The sequence below is a fragment of the Astatotilapia calliptera genome, chromosome 20, assembly GCF_900246225.1.
Source record: "Astatotilapia calliptera chromosome 20, fAstCal1.2, whole genome shotgun sequence".
NCBI lineage: Eukaryota > Metazoa > Chordata > Actinopteri > Cichliformes > Cichlidae > Astatotilapia > Astatotilapia calliptera.
The window spans coordinates 10,130,003-10,154,317 of NC_039321.1; the positions used below are offsets into that span (position 1 = coordinate 10,130,003).

Consider the following 24,315-nt stretch of genomic DNA (forward strand, 5'->3'; position numbering starts at 1 on the left):
ACCGGACAAAAATATATTTAATCCACGAATTTCATTATATAGAATACTGCAGGGGTCTGTTTTTTATTTGTTTAAACAATAAATTGGGATTTAAAAAATCCATAAATTAAAGTGGACCAGTATTGTCGCCAGTGAGAAGCAGATCTACATGTAAACCTTGAGACTTTATTGTGGTTCTTCGCTACAGTGAACATTAAAATGACGTATTTGTAGCTACAGCCTTAATATAGTTATTATACATTAAAGCGCCTGTGTGTGAAATTGTGTGTGGCAGAAAAATAGTCACGATTTAACTTTTAAGGTCGCTTAGAAACTGTGTTCTGACCTTGTGTTATCACCATGCTGCGTAATACAGGCTTGTATGTGACTGGTTATCTTTTGGGGTTTTGAAAGTTATAGACATGCAGCAAATAAACATAAACAAGACAACATAAGAAAATGATTCTTCTTGATCTCATTTTCAAGACAAATGAAGTTGTGTCTTGAACTATAATGCAGGAGCAGTGCCTGTAGTAAGTCCAATTTGTATTGTGCATCTGGAAACATCTGGAACAACTGTTAGGACTACCTCAGAAATCTGCCTGAAATTCAACGTTTGGTGTCATTCTAAGAGTGTTGGACCATAAAGTGGCAGTTCTTTCACGTTTCTCTCATTTCAGACACGACTGAATACGAGGAGCAGCGCTTTACATCGAAGGCATTTCACTCCGCCACTTTCCACCGTTCTTCTACTTTTAGGGAAGTCGGTCAGCTGACTGTAGCTGTCAAGACTGGAGCGCCCTCCTCTCCTTCGTCCCTCTCCTCTTTCTCTTCCTCTGTTTGAGCGCAAAGTCCTGTTCCCATTGGAGAACCGAGTGCTACCGAGCTCGACGTCACCAGGCGATATTAGTATAAAGCGCAAGGCTGGCTTCAAGCGCAGTCTGCTGGATACCAGAGAGTGGAGAGAGTGAGAGAGGCGAGCCTTTAAATCTCTGCGGTGCAGAGCTGGAAAAGCTGCTTCTCAGCGAAAATCAGACGCCCTATTTACACCGCTTACTCGCTCCTTTTATTTTCCTGGGGAAAAAAGGGACTTACAACCAAGAAATTGCAACGAGGACTGGTGCCCGTCTCAGCGAATTAACGTGGTATTTCTTTTGTTATTATTATTTATGTTTTTTCTTGTAAATGCACTTCTGCTGAAGGGACTCGGGTTTTACTTTTGCACTGAGACGCGCAGCTTTCTACCTCCCGCCTGGTCTCTCTGCCAGATTATCCCAGCAGAAGTAGGCTATATGACGCAAACCGTGTGCAGTGCATTAGTCTGAAAGTTTTCCTCCACGACTTTTTTTTTCTTTTTTTCCTTTTTTTCCACCAACCACGCGCTGTTTCATGCTACAGCAAGTCAGTGCACAGCGGTGGAGGAGCCAAAAGAACTATTGCATGAAACAAGAAAGGAGAGAAGAGACGCTGATTAATAAGTCAGTTTTTGCGACGCTCGCCAACACTTTTGCATATCTGCAAAAGAGTCGCGACAACAACATGAGCGCAGAGCTGAGCATGGGGCCGGAGCTGCCCAGCAGCCCTCTGGCTCTGGAATATGTGAACGATTTTGACCTGATGAAGTTTGACGTGAAGAAGGAAGGCCTGGCCGGGCTGGATCGCAACGGGGTGCGCCAGTGTAACCGTCTCCAACCCCAAGGCTCTGTGTCTTCCACCCCTATCAGTACACCCTGCAGCTCGGTGCCCTCGTCGCCCAGCTTCAGCCCCACGGAGCAGAAAAGCCACCTGGAGGAGCTGTACTGGATGCCGAACAACGGGTACCACCAGCAGATAGACCCGCAGACGCTAAGCCTGACCCCGGAGGACGCAGTGGAGGCCCTGATTGGAGCGACAGCTCACGGCCACCCTCCGCCTCCGCATGTCCAACAGCAGCTGCAGCAGCAAGGCGCTTTCGAGGGCTACAGGGGCCCGCATCACCACCACAGCCATCACGGCCACAGCCAGCAGCATCATCACCCCTATGCGGGGGGCATCCCGCACCACGCCGAGGAACTTTCTGGGCACCCGGGCGGACACAGCCACCCACATAGCCAGCATCATCATCACCACAGCCAAGACCCCGACAGCCCATCTCCGGTGTCCCCAGAGTCCCACCAGCCGCTGCACCATCACCGCCACCATCATCACCACCATCCGCACGGCCACCTGAGCCAGTCAGCGGCGCACCACAGCTCCGGGGGCGGACTCAACGTGGAGGACCGTTTCTCCGACGACCAGCTCGTATCCATGTCGGTGAGGGAGCTCAACAGACACCTACGGGGCTTCAGCAAGGACGAGGTGATCCGCCTCAAGCAGAAGAGGAGGACCCTGAAGAACCGGGGCTACGCTCAGTCCTGCCGGTTCAAGCGGGTGCAGCAGAAGCACGTGCTGGAGAACGAGAAGACGCAGCTGATGAACCAGGTGGAGCAGCTGAAGGCGGAGATCACCCGGCTGGCGAGGGAGAGGGACGCCTACAAACTCAAGTGTGAGAAACTGACGGGGTCGGGGGCCAATAACGGGTTCCGCGAGGCTGGCTCAACCAGTGACAACCCTTCATCACCAGAGTTTTTCATGTGAGTTGCCATAGCCTTTTTCTTGTGAACCCTCCAACTTACTCAACAAACAACCCCCACCCCCACTCCACCACCCCCCGACACCTTTACTTTCTGACTGACTTTGCTGATGCGCAAACGATAATAATCCACACCTCCCATACTGTTTGATTATATTAATAACGGTAACAATTATATTCATATTAGACGAGTAATCCATCAGATAGTATTCTCATATATAATCATCTCACCATCCACGTGTCAACTGAGATACAAAGAGCAATGTAGAGTGTCCGATCAGTCGCAGCATCTTTGTAGATTAGTTGCTTGTAGTGAAGAGACTTTTGTTTTTCTTCTTCAAAGAAGAGGAGCGACTGATGAACTTTTTTTGTTTGTTCGTTTGTCTCTCACTTGAGGCTCCAGCTTTTAAATCACCTGTAAGTAACGTGGGACGGCGTAAGGCAGTTGTATTTTTGCTGACATTCTTATGAACCAACAAGCAGGCCCGATCTCACAGCCTGCAACTCACCAGACTCACATTCGACAAGTGGACCCGAAATCTGAAGAAAAAATTAACAAATGAATCTTAAAAAAAAAAACATAAAAAAAAGGGACACCACTTTATGCAAATTTATCTTCCGTCTACTAACCCGTCACGGGAGGGGACATTTTATGCAACATCTCATTGATTTATTGCCTGCTTGGTTATATTCGAATATATATTGAAAACAAAACAAAAAAATCTGCATTAAATATTAATCCTGCATGCTGGACATGTACGGTAATAATTTCTATTTTGTACCTTCATCTTCTCGTGTATATTAAGAGCATGTTGTTGATCTGCGCTTTTTTGGGGGGTGGGGGGTTAGAGAAATGCAGCGGGGACAGAACAGCAGGACTGGCGGTGCAGTATCATGGTGTGGGCTTCTTTTTCTTTTTTTGGGGGGGGGGGGGGGGGGGGGGCTTGTAAATATTATGCAACCGCGAAAACTGCACAACAAGATTGAGGAGGCTGGTTTGTACTTCTTTCTGTGTGTTGTGTTTTTATTTCATTTGTTATGATTTTTTTTTATCGTGTTGGGTATTGTTTGAAAGAGGAGTGCATTTGTTTTCCCAGTTGCATTTAAATACAGCAAAACTGTGTCAAGTGCACTTTTTTGGATAATGATTTGCGAGTTTTTCATTTTGAATTTTGTGCAGACCCCCCTCCAGGAAAGACATACTATGATGTAATACTGCAATAATATTAAAGGCAGGCCTCAGTGCGAACTTTTAAGAGTAGTATTTAGGACGCATGTTGTGTGAGGCAGAGGAGACAAGCATGTGACCACGACATTATTCAAACCAGATTACGCAGAGTTTATACTCCATTGCACCGAAGGCTGGATACCGCGTGTATTAACACTCTGCTATTTTCACACTCAGTGTAGCTTTTATGGCACATATTCAGTGGGGCGAGGTGTTATCTGCATTTCTAAACAAATTAGAACCAAACAAGTCCAAATATTTCTCATCATAATTGGCAGCCACCTGTAGCCCCCCCAACTCCATTCGACCAGATGTTGATCATTTATATTTTACGCAATATTTAGAAAATTCGCAGTTACGATTTAGATAACACGAATGTTTTTGATAGAAAGTTTGAATATTAATGTTCTATGTTTTTCCTGATTTTTTTCTGCCGGTCAGTAAAAAAAGGGGATCCAGGTTGTGCAAAGTCTCAAAATGAAAACAATGTGTATGTTATGTAATACTTTTTTTCTTTGTTTTATTATTATTTGATGATTCTGGTTCTGCTGGCCAGATGCATAGTTAAAAGTTTTTATTTTAATGATTTAAATTAAACTGTCAGATCATATCGATTAAAGCATGGTGCTTGCATTGAAACTGTTGTTGAAAAGTCATGCATTTAACAATCTTTGGTTTGTTACTGATTCAACTGTGTTGAAATCGAACTGAAACTGCAGCAGCGGGTTGTTGTTTTGTTTTCACAAATTTCATGTACTTGGCGATGATGGGGATCAACTTTCAATCCTGTTTATATAAATAATAGTAACACTTAAATTTGAACTGTTCCATTCAGGCTGGTTTCTGTTTTGTCTCTTTTTGTTGTTTTTTGGAAGAAATTGTTTCCTATTTTGCTTATTAAAGTCATTGAAATGGCAATAATTACCTCTCAGACTTTATTATTTTTTTCGTTTTCACATTTAAGGATCTGTGACAAAATCATTCTGTCATATAAACAACAGCATACTAGCGGTAATTAAAGCTGCCACGCAGTGTAACGACAGTAACAATATGAATCTTTAAAAAGTTTGCTAATGCCCTGAAAAACATTTAAAATTATTTTTTCCCTTTAAGAGCTAATTTGCACTAATCAAGCAGTTTCCGTTTCATTTGCACTTTGCCTTCATTTTTATTTTCAGACTTAAAAACAAAGTGCAAACTTTGGATTAAAGCCCACTGGCCTGCAGTGATTAGATCACCGGGTATGGTAGTTTATGTGCCGCTGCAGGGAGATTCCTATACACGCTGCTCTGCTGGCATGCTGACTTCTGCAGAAACCCCGCGCCGTAAAAGGAGATCTTTGACCTTGCAATATACCGGAGAAGAGATGAAAACCTCAAATTTACATTAAGTGTTACAATAATTTTCATTCTCACCGTGCATGGCTTTGAATACACTTAAAGGCTAAATCTAACTGGTTCTTACAAAATTAGAATCTTAAAAAAAGTCCGACCCTGTCGCCTAACGCGCGGAGCAAGGCCTCAGTTTCAAAATAATCCCGTGTGCGCCCGCGGGTGTGATATTTTTACGGTTAACGGTAATGGAATCTATTATTGCCATGTGTCAACACACTTGCTATACCTCGGAAGTCTGTCTTCACTTCTGATTATTGCTGCATGCAAACACTTGAGCAAAGTATACAATTCTGGTATTTTGTTGATTTGCCTTAAAACAAACTAAATAAATGAAAACACACTCTTGATTTTTAGGCGCAGTATATATACACATCAAAAGCACCGTCACTCTTCAATGTGCATGTCCTGACAGTACGATGATAGAAGCAGAGAAGAAGAAGGGAGTAAGTGTTGATCTGGTCCCGGTCTAGAGTTTCTGGTGTCAGAACATTATCTGCCCCATGTCTGCACATTCTCAAGGACAAAACCGCTAGGAAGGAATCAACCAATGAGACTCAAGGAAGGCAAGTCTAGTTTACATTCTCCCCTCTCTCTCCCTCTCTCTCTTTGGACAGCCACCAGCAGCCTGGGGCCATGAGTGCAACTGGGGTCAACCAGGAGAAAGAGGCCTTTAATATGTGATTTTAATTGAACATAACAAAAACAACTGAATAGGCTTATCTTTATCCCGATTCTTTTCTTCAGATTTTTCATAAACGTCACTTCATGAGTGAATCAGATCTAAACAGGTTATGTAAAGAATCATATTATGACTTCAGCACTCAAAATGTGCATGAAACTCAGCTGGATGCATGGAAAAGAAAAGGGGAAAGAGTCTGGAAGCGCTCGCTGAGACACACAGAGGGAAATAATCCAGCATTAATATCAAATACATGACGAAGTTTACCAATTTCATCGCAGAGGCTTAAATTCTATTTCCGCCACATGTATGATAAACCTCTGAAAAGCAACGCATCAACATTGGACAGCATAAAAAAAGCTGATCCTAAAAAATATTACGGCAATCTGATTTATGTCTAAAAAAATCTGAAAACCTGAGTACATTATTACACTATTTTTTGCTCACATGATTCCTGACTGCATTTTATGTGCATTATTAACAAGCTGCAGCGATAACATCTCAAAGGGAACTTTTTGTCATATTCTTGCCTACAGAGAGTGATTTAAAATTTTGCGAAGAAGAGCGTCTTTCATTGGGGACTGTGTGTATTTCACAGAAATGTGTGATGATAAATTGGGGAAAGGATAAAAAAATATGAGCGAAAAAGGCAGAGGTTGAAACTACGAGAGCGCATCAGCATCAACCTCAGCTCAGCGGAAGAGCCAAGGACACAGGGACCTGGCGTACTGTAATGATTTTAGTCTCCAATCACACATTCATGCCCCCCCACAGAGATCCTATCTGCATTCAGCCCGCTCTGCCAGCCTCCACCTTCAGCTCCTTGTATCTGCAGCGGCAGCATCAAGCAGTCCGGGACAGCAGCCTCAATCATGGCATGCTTCTGTTCATCGCCCGGACCTCATGACATTTTTATGCTCCAGTCAGCTTCAGCAGGTCAGCTCCTTTTATAAGCTCTCCAAGCATTAGCCTCAACCCAGCTGCACGCATTTTAGAGCCTCTGAAGAGTGTGTGCTCACTGCTGCTTCCTCTATGCAGACTTGAACTCAAACCATGAACTCATTTGCATCTTTCATCATTTAGGAAAAAAAAGAGGGGATCTTTTTTTTGTGCTAATTTTACCACACGCTGCTCAACTGAGAGAACCACATTTAGTTATTTTTAATTACCACCAGCATAGCTTGAGCTTTGTATGTATTATCATGTTCATTAATTTAAACGTGGAATAAATCCCATTCAGATATATTGCTCACACACAGAGACACACATGTGCACAAGCAGTCTAGCCCACTTCCACACTAGCAGTCCATTCACTGTAATTGGAAGTTACTTTGCTGCTACTCTAAATCACAGTGATTTCCTGGGAAATTACAGCAGGCTATTTTCAAGGGACACACACACACACACACACACACACAAAAGAGCATTAACCAGTTACTGAGACTGTTTTTGGATGTGTTAGTATTTACCTACCAATACAAACACATTGAGAATAGAAGATGAAAGAAATATGTTGTTTCATCTCTCTATTTTCTGCTTTCCTCTTTAGGGTTGAGTGCTGTCAGATTCTTCTTGGCACTGGAAATGTTTGCTTTCTTCCCAAATATGCTGAGGGGATCTCCCAGTTACATTAGTACACTGGACGCGAGTCAGTGGCAATCAGTCTTCAGCATCTTCTCCTCATCTCTCCCTCATCTCCCTCGTCATCCTTCCCTTCATCTACTCCCCCTTCAGTCCTCGGACGAGGCCAGCCAAGTCTGGAGTTCAGATAGCGACAGCGTCACAGCATCTGTTATTCATCTTCAGCATGTTACGCATCATGCACGCAAACACAAAAACACACACGGATGCACATTCTTAAATAATAACATACACACACATTACATCATTCCTCTGGTAGATATCACACAGATTGGTGCAGGTAGTATAAATATATTTCCTTATGTCATGTGATCCGGCACATGCACACACAGACACATAGACAGACACTTGACACAAAATATGGGCTTTCCAAATGCTTCCACATTCACACTGTGCTGTTATTACACCAACTTAAATGATAATACGTCAAAAGGCTTAACTTTCACCTGACTGTAGATGGGAAAGAGCTACTTTTTTCCCACTGACCTCGTCAACCACACTCTCTCGTTGTGATGAATTTGTACCTTCATGGTCACAACCAGTCAATGGTCTGTATGATGGATACCTATAGCCATGGCCGCAGTGAGTCGATGAAAGTGACCCATGTGTACATCTCTGCTTCCGGGATGTGAAACCCAATTCCGGGTGGGATTGATCCATGTCTGGCCACTGCGGGGATAAGGCCAGAGGGAGAAGATAAGAGCAGACACAGAGCAGTCAATGATACGTTTGACCATCAACCTCTACTGCAAACAGGATGCTGTAGTAACTTTTAAAGGTATACAGACCGCATGTCACCAGGTCATGTAAAAGGAACTTGCTGCTGTTTAAGTGCTGTGGCTGAAAAGCACTGGTGGAGGAAGCATTCAAGCTTCTCCACGTAAGCCGTACATGCCACTTATTTGAGCATATTAGTAAAAAACAAAACACATAAGTATAAAACTTGTATGGATTCCTAATGCTATAACTCTTGTACTTGTTTTGTGCTTAAATACTGATTATTCACAATATTGATTACTGAGTTTTAAACCAGTGATTAGACAAAGTAAGCTATTTAAAAACATCATCTTGGGCCCCAGGAAGCTGATTTCTACCAATCAATAGAACAAGCAAAAGAAAAAATCAAAAACAATCCTTTGAGAAATGGGTAGCAGTCAGCTAATTCTACAGAGAACACGCTCTGTGTCTGTGTGTTGTGCATGTCGACTGTATCATCTCCACCTTATGTACTGCGCTCTGGCCTGTTGTCGCCCCAAGATGTGAGGTAAATAATTGAATGGATCCATTAATAAATAAAGTGCAGGGGGTGGTGGGGAGGGGGGATGAGGGCGAGAAGCGAGACGGGAGAGACAGGTCACTCATTTTTACAATCACTGTTCGGGGGAGTGACATGGCTGCACACGCGCTGCCACTTCTCCCTCTCTCTCTGTGCTCTCTTTCTCTCTAGCAGGTGTCTGGACGTAGCGAATACTAGCGATACTGAACTGTGACCCAAAAGCTGTGAGCAGGATGTAGCATTTCAGCACATTTCCTCTCCGATCCACCAGGACAAGCCTACTTCCTGTAAAACAGGTGGAGGGAGGTAACATGGAGCCGCCCCCACAGATCAAACCAAGCCTATTTGAGCCCAGCCAACCTATTTTCCAGTATGCACCGGTAAATTCCAGCTGGTACTGGTTATTTATATATGTTATAAAACACTATTTAATGTAAAAACCTGCCAAGGGAGCAGCAACTGGAAAGGTGAATATGAAGCTGTGGTTTTGAGCCATATAGAATTTTAAGGGTATAATTATCAGCTACTGAGAGGCTGTAGTAGTTTGTTGAAAGTGTATGTTTCCTGTTACAGTAGCTGCCTTTTTTGGCAATATTTCTATCGTAACCTAGTCCTGCTCTGTAAGTATACCACCATTGTGCCACAGTTTTGTGTTTGTTACTACCTCTGCTTGTCTGTTGTGTGGGAAATAAAGATGTTTACAAAGATGCAAACCAGAGCAAACTGTCCAAGCTCTGCAGAAACCAGTCATTAAAAATAACATCACATTTCATACTTGCCCAGTAAGTTTTTTTTTCTGTCTTTACTAATTCCACACTAATGCCTTCTACTTTCTCTCTAACCCATTCACCTCATTCTCGCATTTGCTTTCTTGCTTTTACCCTTGTTTTCTCTTTCGCTTGGCCTTCTTTTTTATTTTACAGCCTGATCTCTATTTAGATTTCCTCGTTTGGAGTTGCCACAACGCTCCCCGCTGCCAACATCTGTAAGTGGTTTGCAGGCAAGAGACACTATGGAAAAACATCAAAAAACTCAAAAAAAAGGGCATAATGGGTCTCCTCTACTAGGGTTAGAGAGAATGGAGGCTGTGAGAAGGATACAAACTGCACTGGGATCATGCACAGAAGAAGGCGGCCGGCTGTGCTCTGTCTCGCTGAGGGTATGTATGAAGACAGCTGTGGAGCGACATGTCTGAATCACTGTGAAGCACTATGTAATATTCTGCACAGTGCCGGCAATAAATGCATACCTGCTCATAGAGTACTGTAGCTTATACTGGGTGGAAGTTCTTGGGACCCCACAGTCGAGGTTTTACTGCGGATTGACCTCAATCACGTGTCAGGTTTTAGGCAGATTGGACTTAAGCTGCAGCACTTTTAAAGAGATTATGTTATTGTAAGCGATTAGGGGAAGTAGATACATTGAAGGGAGCTAATGAGGGGTTTCTCCCCTCCCCAGCTGCCAGCCTAATTCAGTGCTCACTGTCCTGTTGATAATACACACTACAATAGTATTACTGTGGCATTAGAGGCTTTACAATGTTGTGGCACTGAGAGCTACTCTGTTGACAGTGTGGTAGGTGTTCAGAGCGTTGTTTATCGCATTGCTATAACAGTCTATAGTGTTTTTCATGAGCATGTGGCTGCTCTTTATACATATGTGTTTGGGGGGGGGGGCGGGGGGAGGCTTTGTGTGTACAGTAGGGTCTCATTAGGTAATGAGGATGATTACGCTGCATTAGGTGGTGGAGAAGAGAGGCAACAGCCACAGGGTGGGAGGGGAGAAGGAACATGTGTCTGTGATTTGCGGCATAAGCACATACCATTTAATTGACACAAGCTCTCTGTGTCTGCTGTGTCCTCTCCATGTCTGCTTGGTCCTCTCTGTCCTTGACTCGGAGGGCAGAGAGACAGATGTGGTGTGAAAGGGGCGGAGTAGGGGAATTCAGCGAATGTGGAAAGGTACCGGGCTGAAAGTCGGCTGCAGTTAGAGGTAGAGTGGAATATTGGATGTGTCTCACTGCTCTGTAGGGCAATCTGCTGCAACTATGAAAGGCAACTTCAGAAGTCCCTGTGATATTGCGTAATTAATGCTATATAACTCCTCTAAAGGAAGAAGCAGAGAGACTACCAGAGTATTTCCCCAATACTAAGGGGGCATTTGGCTGAATGTGTGAAGACAGGCTTCCCTCACTACTCCCCTTCTATAAGTAGGCAGGTATTTTTACCCTGGATAAAGTGCTGACCCAGTCTCAGGTAATTACACCCCTATTGGGCTTTGGCACAGACAAGTCAGGGCGGTGCTGAGTGCACCTTACACCCCGGCGACGGGTAAACCACACTTATCTCACTATTTACAAGCAAGTATAGAGCCTTGCTCCACATGAGAGACAGGGAGGAGGGCATACCTTGGCAAAGACAGGAAACCTTTCCCCTGGAAGCAGTCGACTGACATCCCATCCCCCATTAAACAACACAAAAAGGGACACAAAAGCAATGAAACTATATTCCATATTTATGCAGAGGGTGTAATCAGAGTAACAACAGAAGAAACACGTATATTGCCTAACTGAGGGATCCTGGCAATATTGTGCCAGTGTGTGGCACATTTCCTGGCAAAGATTCAATCCAGTAATCCCTAAGAGGGTTAGGCATGCTCTAATCACTTCTAACATAATAAAGCCGAATGTTCATGAATGATGGATATCTTTCTTGGAAGCAACAGAACAACAAAAGGAAAAAAACAATGCTTCTATTAACGTGTCAGGGTGTGATGATATCTCTAAATGTCACGAGGAGCATGATACTGGCTGTTTTTTTAGACGGAGCTGTTAATAACATCAAGTATGAAGGAAGTTCAGGTCTGCAGCCTGGCACAATGCCAACAGAACCTGGAGGCATTTGGACCAAATTCAGGCTCATCTTTATGCTGAACTACAAATAATAATCCTTAATAACCAGGGTTGTAATTAAATATGAAAACTATAATAGGGTGCGCACTGATATATTTTTGTCCTTGTTTTGGCACATTAACAGGTTGCAACTTGCTCATTTGATAAGTTGGCTTTGTACAGACAGTTGCAGAGACCTAAAAGAATCAGAAAGGTTAAGCTTACATTCACAAGCTTCTACAGTTTCCAGGTAAATCTGCATTATATAACAACTCTGAACTTCTTTCTTTGTTTTGCAGTCATGCATTCTCAAAACAAGGCAACCTTTGCAGTCAACTTGTAAATTGATAAAATGGGGAAAAAAACATTTAAAACACCGGCATCAGGATGAGAAAGATTCGTTTTTTTCTTATGCCTCAAAGGTTATGGTCTTAATCAGACTACGTAAAACTTTCAAGCAACTGTTTTACACTAGCATAAAAGCTAAACTAAAATGATGACGGTACAAAAAGACTAAGCAGCACAGGATAAAGTAATTATGTTGGATGATTCACTGATGGCAAACATACCTTGTCTTGTCTGAAACATTGTTCAGAAGATCATATTCGTAAATTCTTAACCTTTATTTTATGCATAGCAATCAACATACCTCCAAGAGAAGATCTGCATCAGAACCAGTGAACATGTGCTCTTTAGAGTGTCTTTGAATAAAACGGGGGATCTTTACAAGACACTTTTCTCTAGTATCTTTAATATATCTTCTCTCCAATTAAATGCAAGTTCTATGGAAACTATGTGCTGTGTGCTGCTAGGCAAGGAAGAGACTAAGGGAAATGGCTGTGGTCAGACCATAGTCCTTGAAAGAGGAGGGAAGTGCCAAGCAAGGAGAAGAAGACGGAGAGGAAGAAAAGAAAAACGAAAAAGAGCTTTCTGAATTTGAATGATTTACCTATAAATGCACACATATGGGCATGCTCATGCACACACAAAACGCACGCACAGAGACATGCACATGCACAAACACATGCATGCACTCTGGCAGCTGAGGTGCTGTGTGTAATAATACACTGATGGGAATGTGCCACTGCACGTTAATTCTCCCTTCACGCTTGCGTTGAGGAACACAGAGCCTCTAATTGATGCTAAAACAAACTGCTGACCCAAACTCAGGATGAAGGTCTGTCACTGATGCACACAGAGAAACACACACTCCTGCCTGCACAAACTATGAAGTGTACTATTTGCACCCCAATTTCACAAAAACTGAACATGCACAACTCCAATGGAACAAATCTGAGGTTTCCTAAACTGTCACACACTTTTGCGTTCTATAAGAGGCTTATAGGTTCAGAGCTTGAAAGTCATCCACCACATGAACAAGAATAAGATGCCTAGGTGGCAATCTGCAATGTCCTTGGATTTCTGGAGGCACATCTGGGAGTCCGTGTGCACGCTTGCATTAGGAGTACCTTCTGGAGGGTGGTTGGGGGGCCTTGAGAAAGTAAACTCTACTCATCCTTTTCACATTCAAATACAGTCATACACACATACACACATGACGCCCCTAAAGGAAGCTCCAGAGAGGCACAACGAAGCCTTTGTGCGGGCCAGATTTCTCATGTCTCCCCGCTCCAGCACACAGATAGATCATCTCAGTATAGCCCTCTGTCTGAAGGGCAAGTGCATGCACGCCTCAGAGACAGAAAGAGGGAGGGAGAAAGACAGTGGAAGAGTGCGAAAAAAAGTTACAACCCAAATCACTTCTTTCCTTTCTCTTTTAATACTTTCCCCCCTTGTCTCTTGTCTCCCACATCTTTCCCCCTCTTTCTCCCACTCCCTCCATACCCTCCCTCTCTCTCCGCAGAGGAATCCAGTCTCTCCACTGGGATTGGAGCTCTTTGAAGGTGATCCAGAACTGTACTGCTTGCTGCCTCTGCTCTCCTCCCTCTCTGCCCTACCTCCCTCACCCTCCACCCTCCGCTGCCACCCCTCAGCCCTCAGGGGGCCTGGATCCTGCTCAACCAAGAGCAGCCGTGCTCCAAATCCAGGCCCGGGCTTAGCACTCCTGCCGCAGGCCTTGCTCGCTGTCCCGCTGCACCACAGAGAAACAGAGAGGTGGGAGGCCTGAGGAGACAGGACCATGGGTGGGTGGGAGAAGGGGGAAAGTAGGCGTTGGGAGAAGCAAGGCACGTGTGTTTGGTCACATTCACATTTGGCATTTTGGAGAAAGAGATTAGGAAGGAGATGTAATTGCAACTCTCCCTCCTTCCCAAATATCTCTCTTTTTTCCTCTTCTCCTTCACATAACTGTTTATTTTCCTTTTCATTTCATCCTTATGGTCCCTCCCTTTTTCCATCCCACTTCCCCTGTTCCCTCCATCCCAAGGGCAAGCTCTTCACACACTCGTCAGACTGGTTTCTTTGGCACACCTCGCGCACACAAACACACACTTTTGGGTGCCAACATACGTTCAGACACATAGCTCTTCACTTTAACAGAGGGTCCGTTACTCAATTTCTCAGAACTGAGAAGGAAAAGACAGAGAATGACAAACAGACAGAAAAAAAGAAAAAGAAAAGGGAGGCCGATAAAGGGAGGGAGTGAACTGGAGGGATGTGCATTCCTTTGGCTTGCCTGGCTTGGGAGCACAGGAGACGTGTTGCTGGCTGTTCAGTTTATTATCCCCAAGCCATATGGGTTGGCAAGCTTTTGGGGTGTGGTGGGATTCATGTGTGTTTGTGTGTGAGCAGGGTAAGGCAGCAAGTGTGATTATACCTACAGTATGTCTTTTATCACCTGCAGTATGCATCTGTGTGTAGTCTAGGCCACAATAACCTAAGGAACCACATTTTCAGATTAGAGCTTTCACTAAAACATTGAGAGTTTCCAGCACATTTCAGCCTACATAACAATACACCACACATGCACACATGAGTAAATTTACACAAGCTGATTATTTCAGTCATTTGTGGTTTAAATTGTAACTTAATGATAATCACATGATGGTATGGTATCATGCAGTGTGTTTTAATACTGCTTCCTTTAAGATTCAAGTATATTTAGATTTATTGCAACTGGAATCGCTGTAAAATGTTAGGAGAAATTGGGTCATCGTCCTTTCTCGCAATTAGCTAGTCTGCTTGGTTTAGGTGAAAGTTCTGCCTGGATGGAGCTTACACATGCTCACTGTGAATCCACCGTACAACTACCTACACTATCCTCACATGCATGCAATCAGACATTACATGGACTTCAGAGCTGGCTTCAAGATTGAAGCTGATTTGTAAAACTAATTCCTACAAAGAGCAGTTTAGGGATTCATTTTACTGATCATCTTTGTTTACTTTAAACGTCTAGGTGGGTTGAAGCATTTAAGAGATCAGTATGATCAACTGACTGCCCGTGCTGAAGTTCTAGCTTTGACTTTCTGTGCTTTGGATACAATCTGGAAATCCATCAGCTAGTTTGTTGACTCGGTTCGATTTCAGAAAACACAACCCCTCTTTCACTCTTCATATGGACTCTTTGCCTTCATGCAACCAGAGCCTACTCAAACATAACCGGTCAACAGATCTCAAACTACAAGCAGACTACAAAGGAAAGCTTCCCTTAGATATAAAAAAGTTCACTGTCATTTTCTTTGCTGTTCTGTTTTTGTAGCCATTTGACTGAAAATGACCAGTCTTGTTTTGCAGCAGGTCATGGTTAGTCAAAACACAAATACACTGTGTTGCCTATGGCTGCTTCAGAAGAAAAGGCACTTGAGGCTTATATCAATTATTTCAATATCTCACTGATGTTTCAAGTACAATATCATGTACATTTAAAACCAGAACACTAACAATAAAAAATCATGGTTTGACATCTGCAAATTTGACTGCACATAGAAGGAATGGCTAAGACCAGAGTAGGCTAGAGTGAACCAGTGCAACGTCACAAGAGTCAGCAGCATGTGTGTGTGTGTGTGTTTGTGTGTGTGTATACGTGTGTGAAGAAGGCACAAGCTATCTATAGCCTGTGTATCCCTGGGGATTTGAGTCTTAAACTCCATATTCATGACACATCACTGTGGGGATTAGAAGGGCATCATCAGATAGAGGGGCTTACGTCAGCGGACACACACACACACGCTCACACTCAGAAAATAACAGACACACTCTCAGCATCAGTCTCACCCAGGAAAGCACAGCATATACACTGTCCAGGAAGCTCTTTACTTATTTCTGAAGGAAGTGCCTTTCTTTCACACGTGCACATTATAAACCATTGATAAAACAGAGAGGACTCTTCTCTACATCTACAGCTCGCTGCGTATGGCAGAGTCACCAGAATGACTAACCCAAATAGTTCGCTGATAACTTGAGCAGCGATTATTTGCCTATTTGAAACTAAAAGCATCCAGTGTCCGACTAGCGATGCCAATTTAAACACTCTGAGTTGGACCGGGGAGTGCAAATTGTTGAGAAGAGAACAAACCAAAATGTGTGAGAGGAGACGGAGGTGGGGCCGTGCAGGGGAGTTGATTAAGGCCAAACCACGTGGAAGTCGATCTGCAGGGGAGGCGGAGAGGGAGGGGGCGTTAGCGCAGGCAGCACGGGTCTGTGTTGTGATTGTTTGTTCGTGGCGGCGTGTGCATCCATGTGTGTGTGTTCTTATCTCTTCTGGTCCACAGCAGCAGGAGCATCAGAGGAAGCGTGGCCTTTCCTTCCTGTGCCTTTCACACTGTCACAACACACATGAGCCATAAAACTCTGTGGCTCCATCCAACATATAGAGAGGAAGACAGCAAGAGAGGCAGACGGGTTAGCCAGCGAGTGTAGAACATGTGTGCAGGATTTATGGTGTGCAGCACATGTCATTTAATTGACACAATGGCCCTTTTCTGTTTCTGAGAAGAAATACAGAGACATTTGAGGGCAGGATTTAAGAAAGAGCTGAGGTGAATGAGGAGGAAAAGTGGCAGTTGCAGCAGTAGAGGGTACTGGGGCAGTGGATGTTCAGTATGGGCTGGTTCACTCCACAGGGGAGCTGAGGAAGGACACCTCTCTACCCTATATTCTGCACCTGGCATTCGACTCTGGCAGCCAGCCATTCGCCCATTCCCCCATTTCACCCTGTGCTACTACCCATCCATTTCTCAGCAAACATCTAAGTCATCCTTCTCAGTCAGTTACACAGTGGTGGATAGCACTATCACTCACTGACTGCAATGCACACTGAAGCCAGGGAGGCTGAAAAATCAAATAACTGAGCTGATATTTGCATGTTTAAATGATCATTTCATGGTAATTATCCCATGTTTGACCTAATTATGTATTATTTATTACTCTTTGAATGAATAACATCATCATCATCGAGAGAAACAGTGTGGTTGCTTGTACCTGACTGCAGTGTATGGTAATTCAACATGCATTTGTAGTCAGTCTGAACTGGTGAGGATGTTTTTCCTAACAGATTTTTGTTGGAAAAAATGATCTAAAGGATGAAAAGGTTGTCTCACCTCCAATTATGACATTCACCTTTTTTGCACTAATCTAATGTCGAGCTACACACAGGAAAGGCTTGCAAATTACATATAACGTCTCCCCCAATCACACCAATACGTTTGATTTTAAAAGGCCTACACTTTGTAATCTACTGTCTTTAAACTATCAAATCAACAGCTCCAGGCTTAAAAGTGGGCAGGCCTGAAGCCTGAAGATGGCTCTTCTGTGTAGAACAACAGCTGTGCCCTGAATTAACATAACCCTGAGAAGGGACACGAAAATAAATAAGTGCAGAAACCACTGTGTAGAAACTTCTCCAACTGTCTGTTGAGGCAAAGTCCATCTGTTAACTCCATATCTATTTAGGTCTTGCATCAACCATAAATTGCAAAAAGTAGTACTTCTGAGTCACAAGTTCACAAAATCGGTGATGTTCTGTGCAGTTAGTTTGGTACAACGCTCACAGGTGAGGCTTGGCACTGACTATGGGTTCTTAAAAGATGTTTTATTGTATGCTTTCATTTGAAACACAGCAATGAAAAGAAAGTCAACTTTAAGTCTAAATGTCACAAAATCTTTATATCTGTATTGTTATCGCGTTCATTGAAAGGAGGCCATGTAAGAACATCCAACAAAGTTGTATTCACACATCCATAATGTGAAAGCAATGGTGTGTTAGTGGAGCACCAATGAATCCCATGAGAGTGAAGAAATACTGCTCTGACCCATGTGAAATGTACTCACTTTATTAAACTTTAGTATACCTCGCTAATACTAGGTTGGAACCAACTTCTGGCTTCAGAACTGAATCTTCATGATTCAACAAGGTGCTGGAAAGATTGATGCAACAGGCATTATACAGTTGCTGAAGATTTTCCTGCAACACGTCCATTATGTGTATCTCCTGTTCCACCAAATCCCAAAGGTGCTCTACTGGATTAAGTAGAGGGAACTCCTTCTCATGTTCAAGACACCAGTTTGAGATCATCTGAGCTCTGTGACATGCTGTCCAAAAGTCAACAGAAGATGGGCAACTGTGATCATAATGTAATGGACACCACACCACCAACGCCCGCCTGAGATATTGTTACAAGGTAGGGTGGATCCATGCTTTCAAGTTGTTCACACCCTACCACCCAAATGTCACAGCAAGAATCAAGACTAATCAGATCAAACAATGTTTTTCCAGGCTTCTGTTGCCCCATTTTGGTGAGCCTGTGGAAACTGTAGACTCAGTTTCCTGTTCTTAGACGACAGCAGTGGAAGCCAGTGTGGCTTTCTGGTGCGTTCACAGACGCTCTTCTCCATACCTTGGCTGTAATGACTGGTTCTTTGGGTTCCTGTTGCCTTTCTATTAACTAGAAGCAATCTGGCCGTTCTCCTCTGATCTCTGGAATCAACAAGTTCATTTCCCCATGAGAAGTGCCCCTTACTGGATATTTTTTTCTTTTTCAGATCATTCTCCGTAAACAGTAAAATGGTTGTGTGGGAAAATCCCAGCAGATCTCTGAAACATACACACCAGCCCATCTGACATCATCTGACAGGTTGGGTCGCCTTGGCTACATACCTAAATGGATTGCTGCCATATGATTGGCCGATCAGACATCTGTATTAGTGAGCAGCTGAACACGTGGACCTAATAAAGTGGCAAGTGAGTGTACAGTCATTGTTTTTACTGAATATGCTTCCATAAGAAAATCCCAGCACAGAACATATAAAACAGTGGGAAATGAGGGCAAAATGTGTACTCAGGTGGTGTTTTGCTGTGCGCGCACACACACACACACACACACACACACACACACACACACACACACACACACACACACACACACAAACACTCTCTTTCCATAGAGTAGTGAGGTGGGAATGGTGCCAAACCAACACTTCATTTCAATTTCAAATCCGAGGCCTGACTTTGACCTTTCAGCACAAAACTAGTTATAGACTCACTCTCGGCTTCTTTCTCTCCTCCCACCCGTTATGCTGCTTTTTCAACACACACACGCTTCTTTCCTTCATCTTGCTCACAATTTTAATCTGTAACTCCTTCTCCTTCTCTCCTTTTCTTTTTTATATTCGCTCATGATTTCTCACCTCATCTTCTGACTACTTCCCATGTCTCCTCATGAGTAACCGTAAGTGACTATTGCAGCTCATCCCCACTTGCTTCCTGCTTCCTGTGGCCTTTGAGCAGCACTTCCTGTCCTCTGTCTGTGAGCTTTCTGGAATGCCACCTTTCATCATTATGAAACACTGACACATCTATCAATGAAAAATGCGAGTGCATTTCTCTCTGGTGTTAAACTGTCGACAATGTTGATTGTTTGAAAAGAAAAAAGAAATAAGGTGGGAGGGAAAGTAAGAGAAGCAAGAAAACAGGGTGTGTGGAGAGGAATGAGTACACAACCAGTAAGGACATGTTTTATAAATATATGGAGCCAAGGTCGAATTTATCATTTGACTTTATAGGAAACAATTAGGAAAAGTTTATTTCAGGAAGCGAAAGTGACATAACCAGTGACATAATACCATCAGTAGTATTACAGAATGGGATTTACAATGATTTCTCACTTCGTCTACCAAATGTTAAGTTTTTTGATCACCAAATGGCAGTTACACAACACTAGTTACAGGGAGGGAGAGTGTTGCTCTAAGCCAGAGGAAGGGCGTGAGTGTAAAATAACACTAGAAACTACACTAAAAGAAGAAATGAGATGGAGAGAAAGAGTAGGAGGAAAGTGGGAGATGGAGAGGGGGTACCCAGGCGGGTGTTCCAGAAACCTGTCAAGGTATTTCCTTCTCCAAACACAAACTTTGCGCAACTGCACAGTACAGACAAGCAGATACACACACACACACACACACACATATAATCCAACGTTTTATGTTAAAAATACCCAACAGTGGTCAACAGCACAACTTTGATTTAAAGCATTCTTTGATTGGGTAGGTCTCAGGCCAACTCCCGATTTCCTGTGCGGCACTGTATGTCGTCTACAGCTGTATGAACATGCACACGCACACACATACACCAGCTTAATGAGGCATTCAGTACCCCCACGGGCTCCATACTTTGTGAGTCTCTTCTCCAGTCTCCAAGTGATTCAATATCTCGTTCCTGCTCCACATACATTTTGGTCAATGTCTCGTCACTCCCAATTCTACCACACTTATGCCTGCATGCGTTCACATAAATATGTACACACCTACGCAAACACAGACACACACACACACCATGTCCCACTGCTCTCCTTCTACGCCAGCTGTAGTCCGCCCAATCTGTTTACATAGCCTGCTGAACCTAGAAGAGAGGAGAGGGAGAGAGAGAGTGTGTTGGATGGGCAGACCATAGCTGTTTGTCTGAAGGGGCTTTCCTGTTCTCACAGGAAATGACAGAGAAAAAAAAGAGGGAGAAACCAGGAACAGGGGAGGAAAATGCAAGATGAAAATAAATGAGACAACAAAGTGAACAACATGAACAGCAGAAGAGCGACAGTAGCAAAGAAAAGGTCGTGAACGCTCATGGAAACATCTGTCCTGCTGTTCAGATAAGCCAAAAGACAGCGAGTGCAGGACTGGAATCCAGATCTCCTCTCCTCCTCTCCCCACTGCTGGGCAGATCACAGATTAGACTGTTATGCAAACCTGCAACAACAGTGTTGCTTTTTGATTTTTGACTTTGCCACCTGTACTTGCTGACTCACAAGCTAAACCTCAGTGCGGCTTGTGGTTTATTCACGGCAAACACATCGCACATTTCCACAAAGGATATCTAATTAACACGTAGCTTTAAAAGGATGCAGACGATTTACCTATAGTGTGCCTCCTTCTATAAGCGTCACATCTGTGGGGACTGAGTTGATGTGTGGGGCGTTGCTTGTGCCTTCTGGCCATGTACGGGGGTTAACACTGTGTCTGTCTTGACCAGCTGTCCAGACCCGATGACTCCACGTGCATGTTTGATGATGGTGGTGATGGCTGAGGGGAGTAAACAGCCACCAATCACTAAATATTGATTTAAAGCTGCTAATTACTCCTCTGTATCTCCAGGTAAAGAAAGTAAGAAAAACTACTTTTCCAAGTCATTCAAGCCCACTTGGTCTCTCTCATTTTGTTAAATTTGTCCCCTATCATTCAGATTTTCCACAGTTTATGTTAGGCTGGCCTCTTATTTGTACTTTCCACCAAATAAATGACAAAAAAATGACACGTAATTCAGTCATTATGTGGGATGAAACATTATGAAACACATGGGTTAAATGATGTCCAGTCATTTTTGCACATTTAGTTCCTGCTGATGACAAGGCATCAGAGCACACTTTACATTTTTGCAACAGTTTTTATCTTGCATATATATTAGGTTAAAAATGCTCAGTTTACTTGATGGATAAAGATTAAACTAATTTGGCATGAGGTACAGAAAATATGAAATAGACACTAAAATAAAAGAGTAACGTTTTATTTTATTACCCATCCATTTCATAGCGGCTGGAGAGTATCCCAGCTGACATACAGCAAAAGGTGAGGTACAACCCGGCAGGTCACCAGTCCATCATTAATTAAGGTAATGATGTTTTATATCAGCTGTGTGCTACAAAACATTTGCTTAGTTCGAGTCTGTGTATCTTAGATCCCAGATGAAGTGCAAAGTGTCTGCATGAATCACACAGAGTGCTTTTCTCCTCTCAGAACAGTGAAATCCCTTCTTCCCACACTTTTCCAATGATGCACGTTGTGAGGGGGATGCCCATCCAACAATTTTTGCAACTTCTGAAAGCCAACAAACAACAGTTATTCATGTGAAAGTGAGAAAATAAGGACACTTTTTTTCCAAAACGCTCTATTTAAGTCCTCTGTAGATTATCTTTGTGAGCTGTACTTCAGAGTGGGAGAATGTCACAAAAGAGTGTTTTCTGTTTTTCCCATTTTTTAAAATTAAACTCTTTTTTTTTTAGAAATACTACTCCTATCAGACAATGTTCATATAACAAATAAACCCGTTTATTTCAAGCATTTCGTGATCATATGTATTTTTGGGTCACAACAGCATGTGTACAGATATTTAAAGATGATGTCAGTTCAGAAAGCACTCTGGTTTGGGTACTGTGATAAAGGTCACTTACAAGTTTGAAAACTGCATCCAATTAAAGATTTTTGACCACTCCACTTCTTTCTCTGCCTCTACCTCTCTGTTCTGTCTGTAGTCATTTCCTTTGTGGTGTTGTGAAGGAGCTGTCCACCTCTTACTGGAAGGCACACCTCCTACTCCCATGTCCTCCCTCCTCCTACAGCCCCTGCTGCATTCCTTTATCTTTAACCATTATAACATTTTCTTCCCCACATCTGGCAGTTTTTCTGTTGTCCTGCTTCTGCTCCCTGTATGTTTAGCAAAGGCAAAAGGCTCTGAGAAGCTTGTTTGTGTCTGTGGTTGTTCTGTTCTTGAGCTCGCTGAGTAACGAGTGTAAACGTACACAGCACGAACATGCGGGAATCAGGCAAAACCAGTGAGAGTTGGTGAGAGACAGAGAGACAGGGATGCGACATGTAATTGTGCTCTAATGAAAGATAAACAGTGCAGTCTGAGGGAGTGTGTCTGGGCAGGGCCCTCGGCTGGCCTAAAGGCTCTGCTCTCCTAGGCTCTTAATTAATGTCTGAGGAGGTCAGTCAGCCTCTTATAACCTGTCACCAAATACTCTAAGTAGCGTAAATGTGTTTTTGTTTGTGTGTTTGCGTGTTTCGCTGCAAGTCTGTATGTTTATGTGTGCGAAATGCGTCAGAGAAAAATATAGAGAATGCCCACTTTGCGGGAACTAACTGCTCCAAATGTTCTCTCAACTGCTCTCATTCCACCCTGCACGATGATCAACCTAACTGCAGGTGTCCACCTGTCTTTTTTATTGTTTTTTCTTCTTTTGCGCCTGGTGGTGGTCACATTCACTTGGAGCACTGTCTCTTTTTATAACCACATACTTTTTGTTTCTCTCAGTCCCGGCAGGAAAAGCTCAGCTGTCGTATACCCTGTTTCAGGGGCCAGTTTGTTTCCTGGCATGTCTTTTACTGGACCTTCCACTGATAATCAAGATACACTGTATCTGGTTATTATAAAAAATGAAACAGCTTAAAAATGCAAAAGTTATCATTTTGATCTGTAATTTTGTTGTGCCAAAGTTGATCTGAAGCAGGTGTGCGTCCACACACTGTGTGCATGTGGGAACGTCACTTGTGGCCAAGCAAGGTTTAACTAAAAGAAGGGTATTCCCAGCCAAAAGTCTGGCCACAAAACCCAGACTAAGTAACCTCAGAGTCTGGGTGGCTGGTCTGAACCTCGCCGTCAAAGTCCTAATCAGCCTGCACATTACACACTATTATGGTTAGAGCGTGGGGAGGGAGAAGGTGAGAGTGGTAAAAAACATAAACACAAGAAAGTGAGACACTTCAGTTGCTATAACTGTTGCAACGTTATTGTTGGGTTTTTTTCTCGCCATTCGGTTTTTGCATAAAATCCAAACTGAAAGAAATACATGGAGAGAAAAAGACAGTGACAGCTGTTTGCTTTTTTGACTTCGCTTTTCTCACTACCATTTATGTTGTTCGCTTTCCCTACGAACAGACAGGTGAGAGTGGAAGAGCTAACCAGGAGGCCCTGACCCTTGACCTCTCCCCTCTAACTCAGTTCATCAGTTGGTCTGACCTGACCTCAGCCCTAACAGTGACTCAGGGTCACTGCCAGTTGTTAAAGGCACACAACAAGCCTGGGAAAAAAGAAAAAGGAAAGAATCACAACTTTAACTTAAGAAAAATTACCAATACATGAATGTAAATTGGGAGAAAAAAGTATTTAAACATGATGTAATGAGTAATATCAAAGACATTTATTTAAATTAAACCCAAAAGTACACTTATCCCTCTGTTAGATTTTAAAACACCAAAAAATTGGGGGATGTGACACAAGCAGAAATATTTCTAATTCATTTCTAATTTTTCAGATAAGAAATCAGAAGCCATTTGGGATAGCAAACAAAAAAAATGCATATTTTTATCATTCTATATTGTTCTGTAAAATCCCAATCTGAAAAGTATGCTGTATACACTGGGGTCAAACAGTTTTTATAGCATAAAAATAC

General features: G+C 43.1%; 1 protein-coding gene across 1 annotated transcript; it reads left to right on the forward strand.

Annotated features, from left to right (window-relative positions):
• The first annotated feature begins 931 nt into the window (after positions 1-931).
• On the forward strand, positions 932-3,500 carry mafba (MAF bZIP transcription factor Ba). The gene has a single exon (XM_026154003.1). The coding sequence runs from the start codon at positions 1,369-1,371 to the stop codon at positions 2,593-2,595; it is 1,227 nt and encodes a 408-aa protein (XP_026009788.1). The 5' UTR covers positions 932-1,368; the 3' UTR covers positions 2,596-3,500.
• The last annotated feature ends 20,815 nt before the right edge of the window (positions 3,501-24,315 follow it).